Raw genomic sequence first — 15,698 nt, 5'->3', positions numbered from 1 at the left:
AACACACCAAGTTTCATCACTTCATGTCAAAACAGTCATTAAGGGTCTTTAAGTGGTCTTGAAAATTACCTGTTTTAATGTGAGTTGGCATGTACTCAGTTAAATGAGTCCTGAAATATCTTTGATATTAGCTCAGCTCAAAGTCAGGAAACAGTTCTTTTTTGTGACTTAGATGCAAATCATTTAAAAATGGTGCTGGACAGCAACATTATAATTAAATGAGGAGAGAGAAAATCTGGAAAGAGTATCTTGTTAAATTGAAAACAATGAAAGTATACTTATTAATCTGATTTTCTATGGCATTCCAAAGCAAGATACATAACTAATTTTTATTTAAATAATTTTATTGTTTTAAATATGTTTTTATTAATATTACAGTTTTGCACAGAAGACATTATAATTGATTTATGTAAAATTAATTGAGAGTAGAATTTTTAGAAAGTGAATGTGTTGAGAGTCAGCTCATAGAAGGCATTTTGAACAGGCCATGTCCCAGTGCGTAGAATTTCTTTGCTCTGATATCACCCTCTGTGTGTTCAGTGTTCTCTTTAAGTCCCAACTCATACCACGTCTTCTCCCTGATGTCTTCACTGTGTATTTCCCAAGAGCTCAGGGATGTTTCTCTGGACACTGAAAATATTTGCCCTTCTCTGAGGCTAGATTAATTCTTCATAGCTTGCTATTTTAAAAAATTTTCGACTATATTTAAATTTCCTCTGTGGCAAGCACTGTGATTTATATATATTTTTTGACCTTTTGTAATGCTTTGCGAATATTGATTATAGTGCAGCTTAGGGATTTTCATGTTAACTTTTCACATATTTATGTGCAGTTATAAATATAAAACCACATGTTTTTAAAAACCAAGGAAATTGTAAGCATTGTTATCAAACCATTCACAAAAAGTGTTTGAGACTCCAGCAAGCAGCAGTAAATATACCTCTTGTTATCCAGGAACCACTTTGAGTAAAGAAAAACTGTAAGGAGCAAAACTCTGTTAGTGAAAAGGAAAAAGGAAGTGAGGAACTGGATATTGATCTTGCCAAGTGAAGCAGTAAGAGAAAATACTACATTGTGAACTTCTTTCCATTATTTGCTCAAATTCAATCCTGCAACTCAGATTAGGAGAACAATGGCTGAGATGTTGGAAATAAATCCAACCCATCTGATAAATCCCTAGGAACCAGGAAATAACACAATTAATGAGAAGAGGAAAGACTTGTTTAGAGTTTCAGACTTTTTTTTCTTTTAATCAAAAGTGATCTTCTGAAGTGTGACTTACTCCTTGTACTTATAATTCATATTCCTTACCTTAATGTTTCTTTTGCTTTGTTGAGATCAGCAGTATGTGCAAAATTGTGTGTGTTGATTATCTGAATCAATAACTTGATGAAAGAATAAATACTTTTGTGTAAAGAGGAAGTCAACCATTCAGCTGACTAATCAGTGTCGTCATGCTGATTATGTAGCATGATCTTTAGCTGTAGCCTGGAGGTTCCACAGTAAAATGAAAGGCACACAAAATGAAGGGTCTGAAGACCTGGGCTTAATCTTTATTCTTTCATTTCCCTTCTTCTCATCTTCAAATGTTCATTTAGGATCTATTTATAGGTACATATCCTTAGGCTGATAATCAAGTGAGGGAGACAAAAAGCAATGGCAATCACATGTCATGTGATAGATGCTGTAATGTCACAGGCAGACAGTATTGTGGGTACCCTTCAAAGGGACTGGTTGGCTTTGGCTTATCATACAACCTTCAATTATTTGTATACTAATATGGACTTCCCTGGTGGCTCAGATGGTAAAGAATCTGCCTGCAATGTGGGAGACCCAGGTTATATCACTGGGTTGGGAAAAATCCCCTGGAGAAAGGGAATGGCTACCCACTCCAGTATTCTTGCCCAGAGAATTCCATGCACAGAGGGGCCTGGAGGGCTACAATCCATGAGTTAGCAAAGAGTCGGACACAACTGAAAACCACCACCATACCAAATCATTGGTAATAACAGTAATTTGATGAAATACAGAACTGTTGTGAAAACTTGATATATAGAATTAAAAAAAATTAGCATTGGTAAAGAACTTTTTCATTTTTTCTAATTTGAAATCCTAAATTTTCATTTCCTTTTTGAAATTTCCTTGAGTCATGCTGAGAAGTGTTTTTTCTATGTTAGTACTCCCACACTGCTGCTGCTGCTGCTGCTGCTAAGTCACTTCAGTCGTGTCCGACTCTGTGTGACCCCATAGACGGAAGCCCACCAGGCTCCCCCGTCCCTGGGATTCTCCAGGCAAGAACACTGGAGTGGGTTGCCATTTCCTTCTCCAATGTGTGAAAGTGAAAAGTGAAAGTGAAACTCGCTCAGTCGTGTCCGACCCTTAGCGACCCCACGGACTGCAGCCTACCAGGCTCCTCCACCCATGGGATTTTCTTTCCATACTCTCCTTTCTGCGTTTATTATGAAAAAGTGAAACTGTTAGTTGCTCCTTGTCCGTGTGTTGGTTGCTCAGTTATGTCTGGCTCTCTGTGACCCCATGGACTGTAGCCTGCCAGGCTCATCCCAACCCAGGGATTGAACCTGGGTCTCCTGAAATGCAGGTAGATTCTCTACCCTGAGTCACCAGGGTGGTCCCTATGTAGTGTTGTACATCATAATAATTATATCTCAGTAAAACTGGAAGAAAAAAATTGCTTCTTTTAATCTATTTTCAAATATCCAGGCATGTGATAATAAAGAATTCTAGATATTGTGTGCATCAGTTTAGGTACTCCAAATATGGCCTGTTTTGCCCATGATCCAGAGGAAAGGAGAAAGTTCATAGTGATATAATCATTGATAGAATGAAGATCTTGGAAAAGAGGAAATGTTAGTGAGCTGTGGAGGTTGCTCAGTATAGAAAATGTTTTTAGATATCTTAACCAGTGCATTCTAAAGGAGATCAATCCTGGGTGTTCATTGGGAGACTGATGCTAAAGCTGAAGTTCTAATACTTTGGCCACCTCATGCGAAGAGTTGAGTCACTGGAAAAGACTCTGATGCTGGGAGGGATTGGGGGCAGGAGGAGAAGGGGACGACAGAGAATGAGATGGCTGGATGGCATCACCGACTCGATGGACATGGGTTTGGGGAGACTCCGGGAGTTGGTGATGGACAGGGAGGCCTGGCGTGCTGTGATTCATGGTCGCAAAGAGTCGGACATGACTGAGCGACTGAACTGAACTGAACTGAACCTCTTTCTTCACTACCAAAGTTTTTCAGTTTTATCATATCTGAACCTCAGGTTTTCTTGTCCATAGATAAGAAAATTTAACAAATGATTTTTAATGCTTCATCAAACTTGCGGATTCTTTTTGGAGACTGATGGCTGTTTTATATTGGATTGGCCAAAAAGTTCATTCGGATTTTTCTGTGCCATGGGAAAAACCGAATGAACTTTTTTGCCAACCCAGTATTTTTTTTGGTGTTATTTTGGTAAGTAACCAGATAAAGTCATTGAATAAAATGGGATATGATCACTTATTCTGTTAAATGTTGTGCCCCTTCATTCTTCCCATGTCTTTATTATACTAACATCAACCTCATTAATGTATCCTGAAGAAATGGCAGAACATCCAAGGAGATGGGACTTGATTCATACTTTCTGGAATGAGAGGTGTATGGGCAGATGAAAGATGTGGGAATGGCTATTAAAGATGTGAAGGAAGAGCAGTGTCTTCATGCTAAGCAGTGTGACGAAGTTTGAAGATTAGAGAAATAGAAGAGAGGGCCTGCAATGCTTCGGAGAGTTCTCATTTAATTCTGTAAGCAGTAGAGGACCATGCTCAGTCAGGAAAAGAAGACAGAGTTATACCTGTTGAATGTCGTTGAAGGCTTGGCAGGGGCTAAGCGATCAACACGAGAAAAAAGGAAGAGAAGAGGAAATTGCTCATGATACAGCTGGTGTAGGGCTCTGTTAAATGAAGAGAAAGATTGAAATGGACACAAGTCCTGAAAGGAAGGTTGATTTTGCAAATAGTTACATCATTCCATTCAAAAGAGTTGGAAAAGATGCTTACAGCTGGAGGGATATGGCAGCCTGGCAAGGCTTTATCTCTCCTGAGTATGTTTTTTTTTATGGTCTAAGCATTTCTTATAACTGATAAAAGATTTATCTCACGTGTCCAGTGTGTTTGCAAACATGTATATAAATGAGCTTCAAGAAATATTTCCTGTCTTTGTTGCAAACAGGTGGCTATTTGAATCTCTCGATAATTAAATGAAGGCTAATCAGTTCTCCTATTTTAATAGCATCCCCTAATCTCCAGTACTGAAGAACAGACTTGTATCAGGGCTATTTAAAAAATTGTTATTATAAGGAATGTTCTTGCATGTCTGTACTATTTATTTTCACATAATTGATTTTTCTAGTATTCTTTGTATTCCCTTCTGGTTCTTGAGTTTTTAATTCTAGAATTATTTTAGTATTATGCCATGTAGAAGCACAGAGGCGTGGCTTGATGGTGCTGCTGACAATTTATATGTCAGGGTGTAACTGCCTGGCATATTCTTTGCTGTTTTGCATTCCTTTGCAAAGTATGCCTTTGTTTAGTCTTGAGGGAGTAGTCTTCTCCGATTTTCCATATACTCAGGACATGACGTTTACATAGCTAATGACTGTTCTGCTCTGTATGGAATGCAGATGTTTGCATTTTCACACAGTTAGTCCAATCACCTCTTCATTCCTTTTGCATGCTGCAAGGTGTCTAATCTGTGGTGAAGAATGGAGACATATTTTTGTGTAATTTCTAAGAAAAATTACGTGGGCTGTGACAAGCATATCATGCTTCCTATCCAGTTTTACCTCATTTATTTCTAAAATTCTGCAATCTGTTTTTGTATCACATTTAGCATACTATAGAAGGCCTGGCTCATTAATTATTATCCTTTGAAGTCATAAGTCCTATTCTAACAGTATGCATTTGAAGCTAATGTCTCATAAAAACTAAATGTTAAGTATCTTTATAATTCTGTATTGTCATCTTCATTATATAAAATAGAAAAACTTTCATCCATCCTAGGAATTTAAGATGCTATGTCTGCACACATGATACTCGGATGAGTTTTAAACTGTTACTTAACTATATGGATGTTTCCGGGCTTCCCTGGTGGCTCAGACTGTAAAGAATCTGCCTGCAATGTGGGAGACCTGGGTTTGATCCGTGGGTCCCTGGGTCAGAAAGATCCCTTGGAGAAGGGAATGGCTACCCACTCCAATATTCTTGCCGAGAGAGTTCCATGGACAGAGGAGCCTGGTGGGGTCACAAAGAGTCGGACACAACTGAGCGACTAACATATGGGTGTTTCCAGGCTTCCCTGGTGGCTCAGCTGGTAAAGAATCTGCCTGCAACGCGGGAGACCTGGGTGTGATCCCTGGATTGGGAAGATCCCCTGGAGAACAGCATAGCAACCCACTCCAGTGTTCTTGCCTGGAGAATCCTCATGGACAGAGGAGACTGGTGGGCTGCAGTCCATAGGTCACAAAGATTTGGACATGACTGAGCAACTAAACACACACGCATGAATGTTTCCTGGGGGAAGTAATTAATACCTGTAAAGGCCAGTTTCAGCTTGTCTATTTTAAAGGTTAATTTTTTTTTTAAGAAAATGGTCTTTGCAGATTAAAATGTTTACTATTAAATAAACATGTTCTGCGTGTGTATCTATATCTCTATCAATTTAACCCTACTGGTGTCTGGACTTCTTCTCTTCACCTGACTTAGGTCTTGTTTTCACCAGGACACGATCCCCCTACTTGTTTCCACTTAAAACAATGGTTTGTGCATTATATTAGGACAGTCATGAGGGTGGCAGTGACCCCAGAGGTAATTATTTTCATCTAAGGCAGTTTAGGAGAATGGTGATAATGACTGATAGCAACCCCAGCTATGGCAAATGAAGTGGTAGAGACCGTGTTTGAATTTTCCTTATATCTGTGCTTCTGATCTTCCTGTCTGTGCTTCTGCAAGTTCTTAAAAAAAAACGTGGACAAAGAAGGGTCATTTGGCTTTTTTTTTGGTTTAGTATTAAGTGTTTTATTTGCAAACAAATTTACAACTTGTAATTGACAAATCAAAATTAAAAGATGGGTAATGATTAAGTTAGAATTCAACAACAAAATAGTTGCTCCATAAATATTCCCTGACTGGTGAGAGTAAAAAGAGACTGAAACTGATATCTCCTGACTCTGCCCTGTGACATTTTAACTCCCTCTTTGCGTTATCCTGGTGACTCAGCTGGTAAAGAATCTGCCTACAATGCGGGAGACCTGGGTTTGATTCCTGTGTCGGGAAGATCTGAAGAAGGGAAAGGCTATCCATACCAGTATTCTGGCCTGGAGAATTCCATGGACTGTTTGGTCCATGGGTTTGGAAAGAGTTGGACATGACTGGGTGACTTTCCCTTTCCCTTTTTGCATTTCCTAAGGCTAAAAATTCACTGTTTTAAGTATGCATCATTTATGACAAATCTGAAAGTAGTCTTTGGTAGCTCTAAATTGAGAAATGATCTTTGTTGTTTTGTTGACTGTTTCTAATTGTTCAGTTAACTGTACAGTGCATATTGAAAGGATGTGTGCAGCCACAGTACGCTAAAGACCTGAATGCTACTGAGCACTATTCTTGACTTATATCATTTTTATCTCCACAGAAATTGGCCCAGTAACAGTTACCACGGATCCCAAGAAATTTCAATATGAGCTCAGAGAACTCTATGTTCAGGTGAGTGCTTTCTTTTAATTTTATTTCTTTCAGAGGAAGGAAAATCATGAACTTTTGGCTGATCATCTTCAGTTTGAAGTCTGAAAGTAATAATTCTTAGTTTTTAAATTCCAATACCACTTTTCCTGCCTTGAATGATACACGTGGAGTTGGGTCAGATTGGGTTCAAAACACCACCTTCATTTATGGATTGTCTTCAGCTGCTTCCGTGCAACAGAGGCAGAGTTCTGTAGTTGTGACAGACTGGCTCACAAAGCCTAAGTGTTTACTGTATGATGCTTCAGAGAAAACTTTATTGACTTCTGCTCTAGATGACTTCAGTGGTAAATAATCCACTTGCCAATGTAGGTAGACACAGGAGATGTGGGTTCAATCGCTGGGTCAGGAAGATAACCCTGGAGTAGGAAGTGGCAACCCACTCCGGTATCCTTGCTTGGAAAATTCCATGGACAGAAGAGCCTGGTGTGCTACAGTCCATGGGGGCTGCAAAAAGTCAGATACAACTGAGCACTAGATGACTCCTTTTACTGACTCCTTTCACTGTTTCATAAGGAACAGTTAATTCTTTTCCTGTAATCCTTGTTCTTTAATTAGGATAATTTAAAAATTCTTTATGTCATCTATATACATGTTTTTAAGTATAGTTTTGTTAGTAGAGAAGACGAATAGTTGGTTGAAATGTTATTCTGAAAATAGGACTTGGAGATAAGGTTAACATGTACCTTCTCATTCCTCACTGAGGTCATTTTTCTCAAATCCATTGATTTTTTTTTTTTTAATAACTTGCTTCTTTGAGGCTGTTTTACTATCCTGTCCTCCATGGATGGTCTCTGCTGCAATCACCTATAGGTCTTTTGGGCACTGCTAATTGAAGCTGTTGGTGACTGGATCATTGGATACCTTTCCCCTTTAGGACTGCCATCATTCCAGGGCACCTTCCCAAAGACTGGAATGACCTGTCAGAACCTTTTCTCTCGGTTCTTTGACCTGGTCTTCAGTGACCTTTCCTTTCCTTCATCTCAGTCTTCTATTCCCACACACCCTCTGGACCTTGTGTGTGTGTGTGCTTAGTTGCTCAATTGTGTCCAAGTCTTTGTGACCCCTTGCGCCAGGCTCCTCTGTCCATGGGCATTCCCCAGGCAAGAATACCCAATTCATTCTGTCTCTCAGGTCACTCATTCAAGCTTTTAGTCTCCAGCCGCAACCATCTGTCCACCAAGCTTGTTACAGCTTCTTTAACCTCTGAGCCACCAGGGAAGCCCTTGTTACAGCTTCTTGCTACAACTGCTTCTTCACCCTCATCAAACATTCCAGTCCAGTGATCCCTATCCTGTCTCCCAGGACTTCGGAGTCTCCTTTTTCACTTTCTTCCAATCTAGCTCAGAGTCTTGTCTTTTCAAAAACACCGATTTTTTTCTTGTCCGTTGCTTTTTTGTTCAAAAGGCAAAACTTCATTCCTGAAGGACCAAAATTATTATGCCAGGTGCCATTGAAGTCTCACGATATGGCAGGTTGATTTCACTATAAATACATAGCCACCTACTTCCACTGGACTCTGAATACTCCCACGATCCTGTTCTGTTTCTTTGGTCAATTATATCTCCCACGCCTCCCAGTGACAGTTGCAAACTTTATATCTTTTCTTCTTAAACCTGTATTTCATTACCCTTTTACTACTGACTGTTTTCAGCCAATGATCCACTCCGAGCAAGCGGTCTCACTTACTGTTTCACACACAGGCACCTTTAAATGGAAGCTCTTGGCTTCCTCGTACCTTATATGTAATCCACATGCACTTGATACCCATCCTATCCTTATTCTCTGCTTAATCACAACTCCTTGGCTTTCTCAGGATCTTAATGCTATCTAGCTGTTTGTTTTTTTTTTAAACCTGCTTTAGGTTTCCCATTTACTTTTTTAAAAAATGGGAGTGTAATTACAGTGTTGTGTTTTTACTGTACAACAACATGAATCACCTGTGCATATCCATATATCATCTCTTTTTGTTTTTATTTCCTCTTTAGGTCACCGCAGAGTATTGAGTAGGGTTCATGTGCTATACAGTAGATTCTCTTTATTTATACTATTTTATACATAGTATTAATAGTATATATATATATCAATCCCAATCTCCCAATTCTTCCCACCCCCTCCGCTATTTCCTATAAATATGTTCAAGTCTACCTCCAAAACAAACCCTTCTCCCAGTGAACCAAACTGTTGAAAACAAAACAAACTAACTAACAAATCACTGTTTTTCTCAGAATTCTCTTACAAACAGCAGCTTTCATTTCTCAATTCCTTCAGTGCCTGGGAAGTTGTCAGTATTCCCTGCTGTCTTTTCCTCACGCGCCTTCTGCAGTCGCTTGTTCAGTTCAGTTCAGTTCAGTCGCTCAGTCGTGTCTGACTCTTTGCGACCCCATGAATCACAGCACGCCAGGCCTCCCTGTCCATCACCAACTCCTACAGTTCACTCAAACTCAGGTCCACAGAGTCGGTGATGCCATCCAGCCATCTCATTCTCTGTCGTCTCCATCTCCTCCTGCCCCCAATCCCTCCCAGCATCAGAGTCTTTTCCAGTGAGTCAACTGTTCGCATGAGGTGGCCAAAGTATTGGAGTTTCAGCTTCTTAGTCTATTTCAATCCAGTCCCCACACCCACGCTCTGTGTAGCTCCAGCTGGTGACATATAATCTCTGGCTTTGCTAAATGCAGTGGAAACATTTCATTTGTCAGTGTGTTAAACGTCTCTACAGTTCTCGGCAATACTGGCCTCTCCCTTCATCTTGAGACATTCTCTTCCTTTATATATTCTTTCACTTTTCTTAAGCTTCCTAGGCAGCTCATTTCCCCCCAGTTGGCCATTAAATGTTTAGGATCCTAGTAGGTCTGCAAACTGGCCCCATTCATTTGTCTCATTTTTATTTTGTCTCTTTAGGAAAAGTCCTCCATACACACACAAATACATTTCTAGCCTACAACTCTCCTCTGAGAATTAGACCCTTTAGTCAGTCTCTGGGATGTCACAGTGGCACTTCAAAGTGAAATTTACAGATGTTCCCTTTCCACTCCCTTTAATATGGTTCTGAATCCTTGTTCTTTGTCTCCTGTTTATCATCTTTGTGAGTTATGCCTGTAGTGACCTGGTTATTCACCAAAATTCCGAATCGTCCTTAATATACACATCTTTCCCCCTCCAAGTGAAAGTGAGTGAAAGTCACCCAGTCGTGTCCGACTCTTTGCGACCCCATGGCCTATACAGTCCATGGAACTCTCCAGGCCAGAATACTGGAGTGGGTAGCCTTTCCCTTCTCCAGGGTATCTTCCCAACCCAGGGATTGAACCCAGGTCTCCCGCATGGCAGGCAGATTCTTTACCAGCTGAGCCACAAGGGAAGCCCTTTCCCCTCCAAACCATCAATCAAATCTTGGTTTTTAACTTTCTTAATAGTTTTTATATTAGTTGAGTTTTATTCATTAATATTAGCATGTCATAGTCCCAGATATTGTATCTTTAGGCTGAATTAATGCAAAAAAGCTTCTAAGTGATTTCCTTGCTTTTATTCTTGCTTTGATTTTCCAGGCCTTTCTCTACTCTGACCGGCAGACAAAAGATCTAAAAAAAGAAAAAAAGCCCTTCAACATTCCCCTCTAATACCCTGTCCACTCCTCCTACCCTCACTTCACCCAAGTCTTCCCAAATTCCTGAGTGACCTGAGGCTTGTCTACCTGTCAGCCCTTTCTGGAGCCACTCTTTCCCTTGGGCCCTGAGATCTGCTATAGGGGTCGTGCATAGAGTCTCCTGTGTCTGGATCCTCACCTGTCTCCCTGTGGGGCCCTTGCATGTGCTTTTCTCTTTGCATGTGTGTGTGTTAGTCACTCAGTTGTGTCCGACGTTTTGTGACCCCATGGATGGTAGCGCACCAGGCTCCTCTGTCCATGGAATTCTCTAGGCAGGATTACTGGAGTGCGTTGCCATTTCCTTGTCTCCTTGCATAGGAGGTTCTTGTTCTTCATCTTGCCCTCATATGAGTCCATGCTTCTTTAATTGAGTTTAACATCCTGTTTTCAAAATCTCGTCTGGAGTACCACTTCCTCAGAGAATCCTGTCCTGTCCTCCAGGATTGGTCATATCTCATGGCCTCTTTCTGTCACAAAGTAGTTGGGATTTCATAATGAAGGATTATATCTGATTTAGCTAATCACTGAATCCCTTAGTAAAATGCCTGGCATATAGAATGTGCTCATATAGAATGATTGGAAGAATGAAGGCAAGAAGGAACAAACCACCACTGTGTACAAATTAACAGTTCAAATTAGAGTTTGAAGTTTAATACTTCAATTGGTTTCACTGTCGAGTGCATGACTTCATTTGGAACTATATATGGTATGAGCATAACTGGGGCATAGGGTGAAAAAATTCAGGAGTTTGGCATTCCAAATATGTATTCCATCACGATTCTTTCATTGTGCCTGTCTCTATTTTTAAATTGCATCCTAAATTGGATTATGTTTCATAAATGTCTAAAAAGGTTTTTATAGTTATCCCTTGTCTGTTTTTCTCTTTTATTAAATTTCTTCTGATAATTTTGCTCATTAATCCTCTATTTCTTTTGTCATATCATTCTTTTTCAGTCATTATCTCAATACTAATTTACAGTTGACTTTTCTATCCCCTGATACAGCAAATTCTTTTCCACTTTGGATGTCCACATTCTTTGAAAGAAAATTTACATAAAAATTTCTATCCTATATGTGGAACACAGGAACTTAAAACTGTATTACCCTAATTGTTTATATTTTTATATTCTGGTGTTTTGAACTCCTCCTGAACTCCTGAGGGCAAGAGCCTTACAGCTCTCATTGAGCCTCTGGTCTACCATGGGATGAATCAGTGTCTGCAGGAAAGTGGACTTAAATAGGTATTGAATTAATGCAAGCATACAAGCATAGCTTCTTTTAAAAATGTATATTTAACAATGAAACTATATCAAATACAGTACAAACTTTACTTGATGGTACAAAAGATACTTAAAAATCTAATCATCAGTTTTTGTAATATAAAGATTCGGTAGGGCCGTGTAATGGAGGTTTCTAGCTGAAAGAATGTTTGGAAGAGATTTACTGCATTCATTTCTTTTCCCCCCTGCAAGAATTCAGCTGGGATATATTCTTAGAAAGCTGGCCAGAATGCGAATGCCTACATTCTCATTGAGACCCGGCACTTTCTCATTTCCTGCTTCTCTCCTTCTCTTGTTCTAAGGGATCTTCAGATCCTCCTTGCTCCATTTGTCTCCAGGGTGGAGGGTCATGATCCTTAATCATACTCCATTGATTCCCTTCCCAGAGCCCTCCTCAGCCAACCTCTGGAACTGAACTTGATACCGATACTCTGTAGAATCATAATGTCTCTGTTCAAGAAAATAATCTTTCTTTCTTCCCTGGAATGAAAGCTGGTGTCCATTTCTCTGGAGATTTCCTCTGTACTGGCTGCATCTTAAGGATTTATTTTTACATTGTCTTGAGATACAAGAGGATGCTTAATTAGAACAACTAGCCAGGGAAGGAATCAAATATTTACTTTTTCTCTTCATTCAAAATTGGACACTGTTATTAGCATCGGGGATACCATGGAAGTATTTTTATTTTCAAAGTTCCTGGTGAATTATTCCTTTTTTAATCAGTGGCAAAAATTTTCATCAAGTAAGGATCAGACACTAGGCTACATCATTACTTAACCCTGACCTAAAGAATGTATTTTGTTTTCTCTTCAGTATTTGCTTAGAGAATATTTTATTTCATAACCCACTCTGAGAAATTAAAATTCACGAATTTCATAAAATTTTAGTATGATACTAAAGTTTGTGTGTGTGTGTGTTTGTGTGTAATTTCCAGACCCTTTTTTGGTTCCTCTTCTACAATTTTTAGTAACTCCCCCCAAATCACTGATGTGACGAGCAACAAGGATGGCTGTTTTATTAAAATTAACTTGGATTTTTTTTTTTAAGAAATCTTTAAAAATATTCCTTTCATAATTTAATTGTTTTGAAAACAAGAAAAGGAAATTCAATTTGAAGTAAATTATATAATTACCCATTAACTTTTCACCAGACTCAGCTGTTTTTCTTGTAGAGGTAATTAACTTGAAGAAAAAGCAATTTAAAATTTTACAAGAAAAATGTAAGAGAAATGACTAAACTTAAATCATTAAATGTATAACATTAATTTCATTTTCCTGCATCTTCTTTCATTTGGGATACAGAAAAGTAACTTTTACAGAAAGCATCTGAGCTTTCTCAAGAAGGGACGATAAACGACAACAATGGTATTCAAACCACACAGAGTTTGAGAATTAATATCCTTGTGAATATGCAGTGCAGAGTCTTGTCTCAGGTCACATTCTTTATGAGAAGCTGTAAAGCTTGTAGATTTTTAGAAAGTGGTGTTGACAATGATATGCTTTTTTTTTTTTTCATTATGAAGTTTTTTTTTTTCTGTATAATTTTTTTTGTTTTTTCTTTTATGTATGTATGTATTTTAATTGGAGGCTAATTACTTTACAATATTGTAGTGGTTTTTGCCATACATTGACATGAATCAGCCATGGGTGTACATGTGTTCCCCATCCTGAACCCCCCTCCCTCCTCCCTCCCCATCCCATCTCTCAGGGTCATCCCAGTACACCAGCCCTGAGCATCCTTTTCCATGCGTCGAACTTGGACTGATGATCTGTTCCACATATGATAATATTCATGTTTCAATGTATTCTCTCAAATCATCTCGCCCTCGCCTTCTCCCACAGAGTCCAAAAGTCTGTTCTTTACATCTGTGTCTCTTTTGCTGTCTCCCATACAGGGTCATTGTTACCATCTTTCTAAATTCCATATATATGTGCGTTAATATACTGTATTGGTGTTTTCCTTTCTGACTTACTTAACTCTGTATAATAGGCTCCAGTTTCATCCATCTCATTAGAACTGATTTAAATGCATTCTTTTTAATAGCTGAGTAATATGGACTGATGCTAAAACTGAAACTGCAATACTTTGGCCACTTCATGTGACAAGTTGACTCACTGGAAAAGACTCTGATGCTAGGAAAGGTTGGGGGCAGGAGGAGAAGGGGATGACAGAGAATGAGATGGCTGGATGGCATCACCAACTCTGTGGACATGAGTTTGAGTGAACTCCGGGAGTTGGTGATGGACAGGGAGGCCTGGCGTGCTGTGATTCATGGGGTTGCGGAGAGTCGGACACGACTGAGCGACTGAACTAAACTGAACTGAATATTCCATTGTGTATATGTACTACAGCTTTCTTATCCATTCGTCTGCAGATGGGCGTCTAGGTTTTTTCCATGTCCTGGGTGTTGTAAACAGTGCTGTGATGAACATTGGGGTACACATGTCTCCTTCATTTCTGGTTTCCTAGGTGTGTGTGCCCAGCAGTGGGATTGCTGGGTTGTATGGCAGTTCTATTTCTAGTTTTTTAAGGAATCTCCACACTGTTCTCCATAGTGGCTGTACTAGTTTGCATTCCCACCAACAGTGTAAGAGGGTTCCCTTTTCTCCACACCCTCTTCAGCATTTACTACTTTTAGACTTTTGGATAGCAGCCATTCTGACTGGCCTGAGATGGTACCTCATTGTGGTTTTGATTAGCATTTCTCTGATAATGAGTGATGTTGAGCATCTTTTCATGTGTTTGTTAGCCATCTGTATGTCTTCTTTGGAGAAATGTCTCTTTAGTTCTTTGGCTTGTTTTTTGATTGGTTCTTTTATTTTTCTGGAATTGACCTGCATGAGCTGCTTGTTTATTCTTGAGATTAATTCTTTGCTTCATTTGCTTTTATTTTCTCCCATTTTGAAGGCTGTCTTTTCACCTAGCTTATAGTTTCCTTCATTGTGGAAGGTTGTTGAACGAAAAGACGCTGGGATTCCTGGCCTCCGGAGGAGAAGAATTCAATCTGGGGTCAGTAACGAGGCTTGATTGCTCAGAACTTTTGTGTAATAAAGTTTTATTAAAGTATAAAGGAGATAGAGAAAGCTTCTGACATAGGCATCAGAAGGGGGCAGAAAGAGTACCCCTCTGCTAGTCTTCAGCTGGATGTTATATAGTCACTAGCAGTCTGATGAATGAAAGGAATGTTTTAAAACTCAGAATGGCACCAGGCCCCTCATCCATAAGATGTATTTTGGGATAATCTTGGCACCAGAGGATTCATCCCAGGCCATAAAACGATTGACTTGAATCTTGTAGAAGGGCAGATTACCATACAGATAGTTTCATTTACATAGATTAGGGGAACAATGTCTGAGTATAACATACTGGTTTGTCAAGTAGGTTCTGAGGCATTAGGCAAACCGACTTGAAGTCAGAGTTTGGGGTTAATACATAGTACATTAACAAAGCTTAAGACAAACATTTCCATAAGAAAAATGCATTGGTTAACTCAAGGTTTGAGAATAGTTAACTTCAGGTGAAACCAGGTGTCCTTATGGCAACACAGTATTTTAAGAGAAACCTCCTTTTAAATTTGTATAGAGAAGGAAAAATATATTGCTAGTTTGTTTCCTCCTGCCGCTTAAGAGAGATAAAAATATCTGACACTTGCAGCCTATTTCCTCCATTTGGAGACCCCTGGCCTTCCTGCCTGTTACCGTCTCAATTGTGCAAAAGCTTTTAAGTTTAATTAGGTCCCATTTGTTTATTTTTTTTATTTCCATTACTCTGGAAGGTGGGTCATAGAGGATTCTGCTGTGATTTATGTCAGAGAATATTTTGCCTATGTTTTCCTCTAGGAGTTTTATAGTTTCTGGTCTTACATTTAGATCTTTAATCCATTTTGAGTTTATTTTTGTGTATGGTGTTAGAAAGTGTTCTAGTTTCATTCTTTTATAAGTGGTTGACCAGTTTTCCCAGCACCACTTGTTAAAGAGGTTGT

General features: G+C 39.2%; 1 protein-coding gene across 5 annotated transcripts in view; it reads left to right on the top strand.

Annotated features, from left to right (window-relative positions):
- HMCN1 (hemicentin 1) overlaps positions 1-15,698 on the top strand; it is a 540,326-nt gene that overhangs the window by 113,341 nt on the left and 411,287 nt on the right. For all 5 annotated transcript variants that reach the window (XM_055419093.2, XM_055419092.2, XM_055419094.2 and 2 more), the window contains exon 2: positions 6,687-6,757. In XM_055419093.2, coding sequence (XP_055275068.2) covers positions 6,687-6,757 — 71 coding nt within the window. The remainder of the gene's footprint in view (positions 1-6,686; positions 6,758-15,698) is intronic.

The sequence above is a fragment of the Moschus berezovskii genome, chromosome 17 (genome assembly GCF_049115385.1).
Source record: "Moschus berezovskii isolate FMDL1 chromosome 17, NW_MosBer_1.0, whole genome shotgun sequence".
In the NCBI taxonomy this organism is placed as follows: Eukaryota; Metazoa; Chordata; class Mammalia; order Artiodactyla; family Moschidae; genus Moschus; species Moschus berezovskii.
Note: the sequence above shows the minus strand (reverse complement) of the source record. Positions and strands in the feature narration are given on the sequence as shown.